This window comes from Asparagus officinalis, chromosome 1, assembly GCF_001876935.1.
Source record: "Asparagus officinalis chromosome 1, Aspof.V1, whole genome shotgun sequence".
In the NCBI taxonomy this organism is placed as follows: Eukaryota; Viridiplantae; Streptophyta; class Magnoliopsida; order Asparagales; family Asparagaceae; genus Asparagus; species Asparagus officinalis.
In genome coordinates this window covers 123,441,870-123,456,533 of record NC_033794.1, presented here as the reverse complement: position 1 = coordinate 123,456,533, position 14,664 = coordinate 123,441,870, and the positions used below count along the sequence as shown (strand labels likewise).

Sequence of the window (14,664 nt, the reverse complement as noted above, 5' to 3'; positions counted from 1 at the left end):
CAAACGAGCCAATTAAAGGTAATTTTTGACACTTTAGTCTATAATTTCAAGCTTCTTCAATCAAAATTGTTAGAAAGTACTGCATCGTATTTTGGTCTTAAGGCTGATTCCCACTAAAATCTTTTATTGTAGGTCAATCCTCAGTTGGTAGAAGATGCTATTTTGGGGGCTCTATGAACAATTTTTATTATCCCACGGTTAGTAACTTTTTTTATACTGCTTTTAGTAATTTTTTTTTTGCATCCCAGTAACTCACGGTTCTCTCGGTGCACAATAGAAGTGAATGTATGGCCATAAACTATTGGTGTTGGGTTTTTTTTTTTTACATTTAGAAGTATTTTCATAATTACTACCATCATGGGATGCACTAAATTTATTCAAAATTTATTCAAAAACATGATAAATTAAATGAGAAAGAGAACAGTTTAACAACAAATTAATTGTGGGCACTTTGTTTAAAAGAGTTATTTAAAATAGGCAGATTATCAAAATGAAACAGTTTCAGAGTAAGGAGGAGTTTGGGTAAGTTTATTTATAGTTCCTTTTGCGGCTGGGAAAAGCAACTGGAGCGTGGAGGTTTTGTGTGGCTGCGGACCAAGTGCAAGTGCAGAAGATTTGTTTCGGCTACAGTGGTTCTTTTTGGTGGCTGATTTTGAACGCAAGGATTGGGTTTTTTGTTCGCTGCGGGTGTTCTTCTCGGCAGAGCGAAGATTTTAATTTGTTTCGGCTGCGGAGAAAAAGCAGAGAGGGTTTCGTGTAGGATTTTTTTTTTGCGGCTGCAGGTGAAGAACACAGAGGAGAAGCAGTGGGTGTGCAAGGCTTTTGTGCATCTTTTGTAGAGAGATATTTGTGAGGGATTTGAGAGTTTGTTTGAGGGTTTAGATTGTGAGTGATTGTAAACCCTAGTTGTATTCTCTCCCTCTATTAGTGGATCTCCCCCTTCCTTGCCTCGTGGACGTAGGCAATTTGCCGAACCACGTAAAAATTGGTTGTACTACTTTTGTGTGATTTGTAATAGCTTTTAGGATCCCTCGACAGGTCAGTCCTAAAACTGATGAGAGGAAGAGCCGATATCTCACTTTGTTGAGATATCCGCTTCAGATTCTTGTCTCCTTGGTGAGACGGGAATTTTTATTGCGACCTGACTCTCTTGTTGTGCTGTCGAAGTGCTGCCGAAATTTCCGCTGCGCGCAACAAGTGGTATCAGAGCCCAGATTTCAGATCTAGGGTGTTTTGGATTTGGTGGAGGAAGATTTTGTGTGAAGCTTGATTCTTGAAGTTCTAGGCTTCGGTGGAGATAGCATTAGGAGTTGCCGTTGGAGATTTCGCTTTTCTCGTGTGGATAGGAGATCTATTTGGAATCCGATCTAGGATTCAGTTGGGTGGTTCCTAATTTCTATCAAATTTGTTTTTTCTCTATAATTTGGAGTTAGTTTGCAATGGGAGAAGAATGTGAAAGCAGCAAATCGATGGCGAGTACAATACAAATTGGTTTTCAGAACACTAAAATTAGTGTGGTGAAGTATGACGGCAAAATCAACTTTGGTTTGTGGATGAGCGACGTACAAGATGCGCTCAATGCTCAGAATTTGGAAGAGACCATCATGGTCCACGAGAGGCCACCTAAATATGAAGAGGCGGTATGGGAGAAAATGAATAGGAACGCTTGTGGGGTGATCAGGTCCTGTTTGGAACAGGAGCTGAAGTATGATGTGATTGGGGTGACGTCTGCGATGAAGATGTGGGAAATTCTCAACAATAAGTACCTTACGAAGAGTGTTGAGAACCGATTGCACTTGCTGCGTAGGTTATTCAGATTCCAGATGTCCAGAGGCACCTCGCTTGCGGCTCATGTGAACAACTATACGAAGTTGTTGTCGGACTTGGCGAATGTTGATGAGAAGATATCGGATGAGTACAAGGCGATTATTTTGTTGGGCTCCTTACCGGATGAGGAGTATGATACCTTCGTGCTCACTTTGTTGAACGGGAGATCTTCTATCAGCTATAGTGAAGTGACTAACGCTTTGACCAATTATGATTTGAGGAGGAAGGACAAGGAGACTTCCCGTGCTAGCACTTCAGGCGAGGCCTTGTCGACGAGAGGCAGAAGCCCATATCCGAAAGGTGGTAACAGAGGGAGGTCAAAGTCTAGAGGCCACCACTAATTAACAAATAACCAATGTGCATTCTGCAAGGAGCAGGGACATTGGAAGAGAGACTGCCCGAAGCTCAAGGAGAAAGAGAATGGCAAAAAAAAGGGCCCGAAAGCCAATGAGGTGAATATTGCGAAAGGCGATGATTCCGATGATTCGTGCTTTTCTCTACTGATTACTCCGGAGGTGAACCATGTGGATGCATCAGATTGGATGCTTGATTCCGGCGCTACCTTTCATGTGACCCCTAGGCGAGACTGGTTTGCATCTTTTGAGAAAGTCGACGGGGGCGTTGTTGTCATGGGAAATGATCAATCCTGTGGCGTTTGTGGGATAGGTACCGTGCGGATTAGGATGCACGATGGAATAGTCCGTGAGTTGAAGGAGGTAAGATTTGTTCCTCAACTGAAGAAAAATCTTATCCCAGTTGGAGCTTTGGAGGCGAAGGGATTCAAGGTGACTTTCAAAAACGCTGTAGCGAAAGTTACTAAGGGATCATTGGTGGTGATGAAAGGAGTCCGCAATCGGAATTTGTATTATCTGAAGGGAAGCACCGAGATTGGCCAGGTTGCTTCGGCTATTTCAGAAGCGAACATGAGCAGACTTTGGCACTATAGATTGGGGCACACAGGTGAAAAGTCACTGTAGACATTGTGCAAGCAGGGGCTATTGAAGGGAGCCAAGAGTGGGAAGATTGAGTTCTGTGAGCACTGTGTTCTTGGCAAGAAGACGAATGTGAAGTTTGGGACTGCCATTCATCAGACGAGGGGAATCCTGGATTACGTGCACACAGACGTTTGGGGTCCCACCAAGACTGCATCACTTGGTGGTCGACATTGGTTCGTCATTTTTGTAGATGACTATTCTAGGCGTTGTTGGGTGTACACCATGACGAAGAAGAGTGAAGTCCTAGATTTGTTTGTGGAGTGGAAGAAGAGATTGGAACTGCAGACTGGGAGAAAGATCAAGACGTTGCGATCCGACAACGGTGGTGAGTATACTTCTGACCCCTTTCAGCAGCTATGTCGAGACGAGGGCATAGAGAGACACTTCACAGTTAGTCATACACCGCAGCAAAATGGGGTGGCAGAGAGGTTGAATCGGTCTTTACTGGAGAAGATCCGATGCTTATTGTCGCAGAGTGGTTTGGAGAAGATCTTTTGGGCTGAGGCACTTACATATGCGAGCCACCTCATTAATAGGCTGCCTTCATCTGCGATTGAGGGGAAAACCCCTATGGAGATGTGGTCGGGAAAGCCAGCACATGACTATGACCAGCTCAAGGTATTCGGGTGCCCTGCATATTATCATGTTAGAACTGATAAATTGGAACCTCGAGCTAGGAAGGCCATATTTGTAGGATTCAAGCGTGGTGTTAAGGGATACAAGCTTTGGGATCCAGTTGATAAGAAGATTGTGCTGAGTAGGGACGTCACATTTGATGAGGCTTCTATCTTAAAGCTTCCCAGCTCTCATCAGGTGGAGAGAGACCCGACGGAAGAGATATCGCAGGTGGTGGAGATCGATGCAGCTCCACATTGTCCAGATGGTACAATATCCATTAGAGTGCCGACTGAGGTGACGTCAGGCGAGCACGACGGTGATACGGAGGATACGGGTACTGATGTGCAGGATCAGGAACCGACGGCTCAGGTTCAGGATCCTATTACGGTTCGGAGACAGAGGAGAAACATACAGATGCCAGCACGGTATGCCGACACAGTTGCATATGCACTTTCGGTGGAGAGTATCGATGAGATGATACCTACTACTTTCAGAGAGGCCGAGCAGAGTTCGGAAGCTGATTTGTGGCAGGTGGCTATGCAGGAGGAGATGAATCTCTTCATAAGAACGATACATGGGAGCTTGTTGAGTTTCCAAAGGGGCGGAAGGCGATTGGGTGCAAGTGGGTGTACACGAAGAAGGAGGGCATTGAGGGCACTCCAGTGAGGTTCAAGGCTAGGTTGGTTGCGAAGGGCTATGCACAGGAGGAAGGTATTGACTATAATGAGGTTTTCTCTCCGGTGGTGAAGCATTCTTCGATTCGGATTTTGCTAGCTTTGGTGGCACAGTATGGATTGGAGTTAGATCAGTTGGATGTGAAGACAGCATTTCTTCATGGTGATCTTGATGAAGAAATATATATGACTCAGCCATTGGGATTCCGAGCTGCAGGGAAAGATAAGTTGGTTTGCAGATTGAAGAAATCGCTATACGGTTTGAAGCAGTCTCCTCGACAGTGGTATAGGCGATTCGATGGTTTTATGATCGGTCATTCGTACACTCGGAGCCAGTTTGATCCTTGCGTATATTTTCGCAAGTTGAAAGGAGGTGCGTACATTTATTTGTTGCTCTATGTCGATGACATGTTAGTTGCCTCTACTTTCAGGTCGGCTATAGTTGAGTTGAAAGTTCAACTTTCAAATGAGTTTGAGATGAAGGACTTGGGTGAGGCCAAACATATTTTGGGAATGGAGATCGGCAGAGACAAGAAGAAGGGCAGAATTTGTTTGACACAGGTGGTTTATTTGAAGAAGGTTCTACAGCGATTCTATGTTAGCATGGATACGAAGCCAGTTAGTGTACCATTGGGAGCCCATTTGACGCTTTCAGCTGGTCTTTCACCGAAGTCAGTTGAAGATAGAGAGTTGATGTCGAAGACTCCATATGCGAGTGTGGTTGGGAGCTTGATGTACGCGATGGTATGTACGAGACCGAATTTATCACAGGCGGTGAGCATGGTTTCAAGATACATGCACGATCCAGGAGTGAGTCATTGGGACGCCGTGAAATGGATTTTGAGGTACATTCGAGGTACGCCCAATGTTGGTTTGGTTTATGAGCGGGACACTACAGGTGGGCAGTTATGCATTGGTTATGTTGATTCGGATTTGGTTTATGAGCGGGACACTACAGGTGGGCAGTTATGCATTGGTTATGTTGATTCGGATTATGCCGGCGATTTGGATAAGCGTCGGTCTACTACGGGGTATGTGTTTACTTTGACTCGTGCGCCGGTGTGTTGGAGATGCACCTTACAGTCAACGGTGGCTTTGTCTACGACGGAGGCAGAGTATATGGCAGTTACGAAGGTTGTGAAGGAGGCTATTTGGCTTCGAGGACTCTTGGAGGAACTTGGTATATCGCAGAGATCCGTCACTATTCATTGTGATAGCATGAGTGCTATCTATTTGGCGAAGAATCAGGTTTTTCATGCGCGGACGAAGCACATTGATGTTCGTTATCACTTCGTTCGGAATGTTCTTGAAGATGGTGATGTGGAAATTGTGAAAGTCCACACGAAGGATAATCCGGCAGATATGCTCACTAAGGTGGTTCCGAGCAACAAGTTTGATCATTGTCGAAACTTGTTGCACATTCGTAATTGTTGAGGCCGTTGGCGGCCATTTGGGTAAACTACGTTCGGCTTGATTCCTTTGGCAAGAGGGTGATTTTGATGGGGGTGAGATTGTTTGGACTCTCGTTCGGGTTCTCGACTTGTTGTGGGTTGCGTTCGTACTGGACACAACAAGTGGGACATTTGGTTGCTTTGGTGTCGGCTCAGTTTTGGGAAAACTTCACCGAGGTGGAGAATTGTGGTTTCGTTCGTGGTGGTTTTGTGGGGGTCACACCCACGTGAACTTCACTTTTGATTTCGTTCGGGTACAAGGCTCTGTTTGATTTCGTTTCGTGTACCCGAAGCCCAAGTTGAGATGCTATAAATAATAATGTGATCTTTAGCCTAGGTGGGCGTGCAAAGGAGGTTAATTGGTTTTGTGCGGCTGCTATTCTTTTGGCAGAGAGCAAGGAGTTCCTTTTGCGGCTGGGGAAAAAAACTGGAGCGTGGAGGTTTTGTGTGGCTGCGGACCAGGTGCAAGTGCAGAAGATTTGTTTCGGCTACAGTGGTTCTTTTTGGTGGCTGATTTTGAACGCAAGGATTGGGTTTTTTGTTCGCTGCGGGTGTTCTTTTCGGCAGAGCGAAGATTTTAATTTGTTTCGGCTGCGGAGAAAAAGCAGAGAGGGTTTCGTGTAGGATTTTTTTTTTGCGGCTGCAGGTGAAGAACACAGAGGAGAAGCAGTGGGTGTGCAAGGCTTTTGTGCATCTTTTGTAGAGAGATATTTGTGTGAGGGATTTGAAAGTTTGTTTGAGGGTTTAGATTGAGTGATTGTAAACCCTAGTTGTATTCTCTCCCTCTATTAGTAGATCTCCCCCCTGTTGCACATTCGTAATTGTTGAGGCCGTTGGCGGCCATTTGGATGAACTACGTTCGGCTTGATTCCTTGGGCAAGAGGATACGTAGGCAGTCATGTTTGATGCAGTCGGTTTGGATTAGTTGATGGGGTGAGATTGTTTTGGACTCTCGTTTGGGTTCTCGACTTGTTGTGGGTTGAGTTCGTACTAGACACAACAAGTGGGACATTTGGTTGCTTTGGTGTCGGCTCAGTTTTGGGAAAACTTCACCGAGGTGGAGAATTGTGGTTTCGTTCGTGGTGGTTTTGTGGGGGTCACACCCACGTGAACTTCACTTTTGATTTCGTTCGGGTACAAGGCTCTGTTTGATTTCGTTTCGTGTACCCGAAGCCCAAGTTGAGATGCTATAAATAATAATGTGATCTTTAGCCTAGGTGGGCGTGCAAAGGAGGTTAATTGGTTTTGTGCGGCTGCTATTCTTTTGGCAGAGAGCAAGGAGTTCCTTTTGCGGCTGGGAAAAGCAACTGGAGCGTGGAGGTTTTGTGTGGCTGCGGACCAGGTGCAAGTGCAGAAGATTTGTTTCGGCTACAGTGGTTCTTTTTGGTGGCTGATTTTGAACGCAAGGATTGGGTTTTTTGTTCGCTGCGGGTGTTCTTTTCGGCAGAGCGAAGATTTTAATTTGTTTCGGCTGCGGAGAAAAAGCAGAGAGGGTTTCGTGTAGGATTTTTTTTTTGCGGCTGCAGGTGAAGAACACAGAGGAGAAGCAGTGGGTGTGCAAGGCTTTTGTGCATCTTTTGTAGAGAGATATTTGTGAGGGATTTGAGAGTTTGTTTGAGGGTTTAGATTGTGAGTGATTGTAAACCCTAGTTGTATTCTCTCCCTCTATTAGTGGATCTCCCCCTTCCTTGCCCCGTGGACGTAGGCAATTTGCCGAACCACGTAAAAATTGGTTGTACTGTTTTTGTGTGATTTGTAATAGCTTTTAGGATCCCTCGACTGGTCAGTCCTAGAACTGATGAGAGGAAGAGCCGATATCTCACATTGTTGAGATATCCGCTTCAGATTCTTGTCTCCTTGGTGAGACGGGAATTCTTATTGCGATCTGACTCTCTTGTTGTGCTGTTGAAGTGCTGCCGAAATTTCCGCTGCGCGCAACATGGTTAAAGTTGCTTCTAAGTTGGCTTTTCCATATCTATGTGTTTGGTAACATCCCATATACGCTTCAGCTTTTAAGCTCATTTAAAAAAGTCAGGGTGCCCCAACTTTTTGAAAAACCAGCTTATAAGCTCATCTAAATAAGCTAGATTTGACCAAACGAATGACAATTTTATCCAAATGATTTGTATAACAATTTTATCATAAAATCTGTAAGCCATCAAGAGTCAAATTGGCTTTTAAGCTTCAAAAAGAAGCCCTCTCATACACCCTCTAAGACGGATTATCTCTCTCCGCAGAACTTCAATAAAAGGTTTCTAGTAATTTACATGCATTGGATGTAGTTTGGATTTATAACTCTTACTGTTCGTGAAAGCAGAGTTCGATTTGAATTTTCAGCACCAGGGTTATAGATTGATGGATTGAATGAAGTTTTCGATTTGAATTAGCATAAGGCTTATAGATTTGACAGATTGGAGCCATGTCCAGAGTATGACGTGTTTCTATTTATCCACATGTACATGTAAACAGGTTAGCACAGTTCTAATTCACTTGTGTTGCACCTAAAAGCTAGAGCTGACGTGGAAACAGATGTTATCATTTTTTTTGCAGCATAAGAGTAGAAAATTGACATGCTCATTCAATTTTCATAATTAGTAATTGTCCTAAAATGGGGACAAATTGTTAACCATCACACTTCATACTTTAACATATCTAACCAGATGATTTAAGCTTAAGCTGTATCAGCCTTCCAGTTCAAGTAAATGAGTTGTCATGGTTTAGATCTCCCATATCATATGCAATGGTAGAAAGGTCACGAGAAAAAAATAAGTGTTGCACTGTTGCAGGCTTCTTTTAGTGTACGTGCTCCCTTGGATTTATAAAGCTGTTAATAAACCACATCTTACTGTTTCCTTATATGAGAAGTTCTTTCTAAGGAGGCATTCTTCTTTTTTGGGCTTTCTCCATCTCCCATTGTTGTCCTCCCTCCCGTGGACCGTGGTTTTTGCCAGTCCAAAGGCCTATTAAGTATTAACATACTTGCACATAGAAAAGAGATGAGGAGCATCTTTACTTCATGTAATAAATTCATTTTTATCATGCTAAATCCTAATTTTTTCTTATCCCAAAATGTTCTTCTATGCTCAATGCCTTTCTAATCAATCAAGTTAAATCTACTAAAAGTAAAGTTTATCTTTATCCTTAGAAATGACCCTTTACTTTCTATTTATTTCGTACCTTGATTTCTTGTTTTCCCTGTGCTCTATAAGTTTCTCGTTTATGTCCTATCAGCTATTTGAAAGCCTGCAAATTTTTGTCTTTGTATTACACTCCCCCTTTTGTTGAACTATTTTACATTCTTAAGCCAGAGGACTCACTAGACAAACAAATTCTCTTGCAATATCTCAACTTAAACCCTGTTGTAAAACCTTCAAAAATTTTGGTTAGAAAAAATGCCATATTAGCAGCCGAGATATTTAATAGACCAATTCCATGGTCTAGCTATCTGTTTACCAATTACTTGATTCCTTTACATTCAAGGACATGTTTTCTAGACTTCACTATTTCTGTTTGGTGACGTGATCTACATTGATTTTATAAAAGTGGCAGGTAGAACTGTAAGGATACATTTCATTGGTATTGTTTGTAATTTTGCCTCAGAGGCTCTTGGTTTTTAAAGATAAATTTGGTCTCCACTTCCTCCAACACTATTGCACATTAGCTTTTCAATGTTATTGTACATGTTGTCCTTGGTTCTTTAAGCTGTAGGATATGTTTGATGTTCTTCCTGGAGTAATTTCTTTTATGTCATAAATTCATTTCATTAACTATTGGTGTTTCTTATAAATCCTAGTAGATGTAGTTGTGTGGTTTACGATCTAGTCTTAGAGAGAACCATGTGAAGTTACCAAATGTAGTGTTTATTGGTTCTTTAGAAGTTGTGGTATTCTAATAGTTAAAACTTTTGTCATGCTACTTCCACAGCAGAATCGGCTCTTTTGTACTACCAACACTGGAAAAACACAAGGGGAGGAAGATTTTGGACAGAAAGAAACGTAAGTTTTCGTCATTGAGTAATTAGAGAGTTATCCTACTTAATTGTTTATTATTTCAAACTTCATGCCTTCTATGCGTTGCAACAGTTTATTCAATATTGCTTAGGAAGTTTAAGAAATTCTGATGAACACTGCATATATCTTGAAGTCTGAATCTGGTATTTACTTTTTTTTTATGGAGTTACTTATCCAGTCCATTGCGTGAGCCTTCATTTTCTTTGCATGTGCTTAATAAAAAATAGAGAAGATCTTTAGTTCTTTGAAAAGATGGGCTAATCACATTACACATGATTATAGGCTTATTATAGCATCTCATATTCTTAGTTAGCATCTTTAAACACATTTTTCACGGTTTTATCTTTTCTCCTTTATATTGTCCAGAATATCTGTAACTTTTGTTAACAAAGATGGTGAGGAAAAGCTCATCAAGGTTCCTATTGGAATGTCGATGTTGGAAGCAGCTCACCAGAATAACATAGAGCTAGAAGGTTAGTAGTTTATTCTCTGCCTAAAAAATTCAAAGCGTGGATCCTTTCGAGATAGATAACTCTAATTTTCGAGCTTCATATTTTATATAGCTTTGGATATTCTGATGTCAGGAGCATGTGAGGGTTCTCTCGCCTGTTCTACTTGCCATGTGATTGTAACGGTATTCACTGGGTAAACCTAAACCTTGAAAAAAAAGTTTATATTTAGTTGTAAATCTTTGGTGCCATATAACATCTTTGACGCATTCTCTTACTATTTCTTCTGATTTTAGGATGCGGAGTACTACAACAAACTAGAAGAACCGACCGACGAAGAAAACGACATGTTAGACCTGGCATTTGGCCTCACGGAAACGTAAGTCCCTCATTCATTAATGGCTCCAAATCACCAAAATAAAACTTCACATTGTTCTTGTTTTTTTTGTCGTCTTCGTAGTAATTCTACAAATTCTCTCTATTTGTTCATAAGCTATCCAAAAACCATAAGTCAAGAGTTATCCAGGACAATTGTCACCGACTCGCCAACGGCAAGAATATTGATAAAGACTGTTTTAAAGAAATTCGGACAAATTTGCAGATTTTTTGTTCATGTTTCATATTTTAACCTTTGCCTTGACCTTAGTTCTTAAAGACCCTGCTTGTGACAATTTATTATAGAATTCCCCTTCGGTTGCCAGGTAATCGCAAGGCCTGAACTCGATGGTATCCGCGTTGCACTTCCTGCAGCTACCCGAAACTTTGCTGTCGATGGCTACATACCCAAGCCTCACTAAGAGTGAAGGTTAACACTTCAAAGTGATCGCAACGTCTGAACTCCAGGAAATCCACCTGATCTTAGGCCTGCGTATAGAGGTCACCGGTACGCTGAGAGGAAATTTGCATTGAACCCCAGTTTTGTACACATAATTATATAATAGAACTTTGGTCATTATTGTACATTATTCAACTTTTCATATTGAAGTTTCTTTGGGCCAAAAAAAAAGAGGGGGAATCACAGGAGCCAACGGTTTTAAAACCATTTGCATCTGTAGTTAAATTCTCTGTTCCGATAATTGTTCTGGCAAAAAATTATTACATAAACATGCCAAAGTGGGAGATTTCTATCACGCTAGCTCTTTGAAGAAAGTAACAAAATTTTGAGTAATCTCCTCATAATTTTATTTCAAATAAACTGCACGCAACTCTTTTATCTTCGATCTCAATGCGATCTTGAAAAATCTATTCAATCTTTACATCAGTGCGAAATCCACTCAAACTTTCTTTTTCTTTTTTTGAGACGCATTCCTCCAATTTTCCGCTCTTTGGTCATCTATCGCACCACAAAAAAAAAAACAAATAAATAAGCGCAAATAATAATTCTGTTAGCATAATTTGTTGAGAAATTGCAAGCTTTCAGTATAATTTGTTTCCTTAACATTATGGATGAAACAAGTGGAAACGTGCGACCTATCTTTTACTCTCAGAAAAAAGGGGAAAAAATCGCGTATGTATGTTAGGCGAGTGGCGGTTCAAGAGATTCAATACTAAGATATGTATTCTTTATAGAACAATTTTTCAAAATAGGCCGATTTCGTTTTTTATTTTTTAAAATCGACCGTTTTTTATTTATTTATCAAAATCGACCCTGATTAACAGGCTAATCACTATCCTAAATAGTCGGGGTTGCCAACCCCGACTAATTAGGACATTAATTTTTAGGGTTTAAGGCCTTTAATTAGGGTTTAACACTATCCTAAATAGTCGGGGTTAACAACCCCGACTATTTAGGATAGTAATTAACATGCTAATCACAAAACCGGGTCGATTTTGATAAATAAAAAAAAACGGTCGATTTTGAAAAATAAAAAGCTAAATCGGCCTGTTTTGAAAAATTATTCATTCTTTATATAATTGCCTATTTTCAGATCGTACTGAAAATAAATCATTACCATTCACTAAATTAATGGTAAACATCATAAGTTTAATTCCTATTGCATAAATTTGTACCATGAACAGTTGAAGTAAATATAAGATAGTACTTGTAACTTCTAAAACTTACTTGAGCCACAATGGTAAGAGAATGCTACAGGCACACCTCCGGCCAACCCCCCCCCTCTAGCTACAGTGCAGAGGGCCCCACTTGCGATTTTTTAGAAATCGCAAGTGGGACCCCTACGCTGTAGCTAGGGGGTGGCCGGAGGTGTACCCGAGGGTGTGACTGTATCATTTTTCTAAGAGAATTGCAAGCTGTGATTTGAATACTCGGAGCGAAGAAGTTCTCTCAACTGTAAACAAAAGATCTTTAGTTAGAATTAAGGGTAAATCACACGAGGACGGAGGATCCATTACCTGAGCATGTACAACATAAAAATAAGGTATACATCATGTTATAATTCTTTAGTTAGAATTAAGGGTAAATCACACTAAACCGCCATGAACTTTCAGCATTTTGCAGTAAACTCTTATGAACTTGCAAATCACACTAAACCTGCAGAAAACTCCCAGTATCTTTTAGGTAAATTACACTAACCTACAGAACCTTTGCTTGAAGTACGATAACAACAACCACGCTCCTGGCCAAACATCATCACCAGCTCTCACTTGTGGCAACTGCTTGCATAACCGTTTGATTGAAATATCATGAGCTAATCCTTGATGCATTTTGATTTTGTCATATAAGGCTTTGACGTCTCATGTATAAAGGTTGGCTCTTTTATACTGATTTGACTCGCGGCATCAGTTCCAGCAAAATCCACAATACCAAATTTTCAAGATTTTACATGGTACTCACATCGAACTTAGCCCAACTGTTAATGGTCAGTATCTGCTACTTTCAGTGGTGGATCACAAAGTATCATTCTCAAACACAATAGAATCAGATACCTGCAAAATGTAAATTTGTAACGCTTTCCTAGGTTAACAAGAACAAAATCAGATCCATTCTTTGTTATTGAAGACCAACAATGAGAAGCATTACATGGAGATCTTGCAAGACAATATAGTCAAAATTTTCTAAATAAATTAGTGATCTTAAGGATACAAATGATACTGGAAACGACCAATAACTTATACCAGATACATTTCCTGTAGTCAACCGCATTGAAAGCTTACCAGTCATCAAAACTATCATCTAAAACTTATGCAACTTCAAGATTGGGAAAGAAAATTTGACAGGCTACAGGGAGCATTCAAACTTAGGAGGATCGAAGAACAAGTGATCACCAAAAATTAAGAGCTCGCTAAAGTATGAAAAAAAACTGAAGAAATTCATTCCGATGAACCTATAGTAAAGGGAACGACATTGAATTTAAATGCAGTATACACTTAATATAAATAAACATAACCAGAAGCACACAGAATGCACAAAAAGCATGAACTAAAACAGAACAAGATAATTAAAGAAAATGAACAACTTACTTAGGCGTCTCAGAACCATAGCGCTGATGGAGACAAGGGAAATAGCATGAAGAATATTAAAATTGTACTAGAAATGCCATAATTTTAGGCAGAGATGAAATCCTTAGATGAACAGTAGCAGAAATTTTCTATCTATTGTGGTCTATCAGTAAAAAAACAATTTTCAGAAAATATAATTAACAATCACACTATGAAAAGATACAGGAAATTCCTTCCAAGATCTCCCAAGACAGGACTCCTAGCAGATCATCCCTCTCTTACAAAATTTGGAGGAACATCCATTCAAAAGCCCCCGGGTCCTTTCTAGGTCTCAATTCTCCATTTTATCTTTTAAAATTCATATATATGTATATTGACACATCACCTCTTCTAGGTCTCACTACTGAAGATTTCATAAATCTTCAGAATTAGAATCATAAGTTTGAGGCTAAATGACACGTAAATACCCTATTGTTTCACCACTTTTACACTTCAAGTACCTTAAGTCGTAAAAAGTAGCATAAATACCCTAAGGTGTCTACTGTTAGCATATGTTAAACACTGTTAAAAAGATAAAGGGTGGGTATATTGATAAATATGAGAAAAAAAGAGGTCCATATAATTACAAAAATGTCATGTGCTATTCACATGAGAATATTCCTAGGAATATTTTGACATGCAACTAACAGAAGATACTAACGTGCCATTTTTTACAACTTAGGGTATTAAAATAGTAACATTTTGACAAGATTGGGTATTAAAGTGTTATTTTTTACAACTTAGGGTATTTAAGTGTAAAGGTGGTGAAACAATAGGGTATTTAAATGCCATTTAGCCTAAGTTAGAAGAGGAACATAGCACATGTTGAACAGAACAGAAGAGTACTATTATAATTGAGGTATAAACAAACTGAAACAGCAAAAAGTCAAAACACATAAATATGTGTATTATGTTTAAATAAAACCACCGATTAACATGTTATAGCAATAAACTGCACTTGGCATCAACAGAAACAGAAATTAGAAGGGTTCAGAAATTATAAAAAAGACATTAATGGGTCAAGTTGTAATTCAGAATGGATGTTGGAAAATTTCAAAGAGAGATCCGCAAGGTTCAAATTCAAAGAGAGAACACCCAAGATCACCATCACTTGGATCAGCATGAGAAAAATAAAGAAATAAAGAAATGGCTGGAATAAAATAGCAACTACTCCATCACCAGGCAATTTATATATATTTGAT

General features: G+C 40.2%; 1 protein-coding gene across 1 annotated transcript; it reads left to right on the top strand.

Moving 5' to 3' along the window:
• On the top strand, positions 7–10,707 carry LOC109847584 (adrenodoxin-like protein 1, mitochondrial). Its single transcript, XM_020417044.1, has 6 exons — positions 7–18; positions 133–197; positions 9,490–9,560; positions 9,942–10,048; positions 10,160–10,209; positions 10,321–10,707. Exons 2-6 carry the CDS (start codon positions 174–176, stop codon positions 10,405–10,407), a joined length of 339 nt encoding a protein of 112 aa, XP_020272633.1. The 5' UTR covers positions 7–18; positions 133–173; the 3' UTR covers positions 10,408–10,707.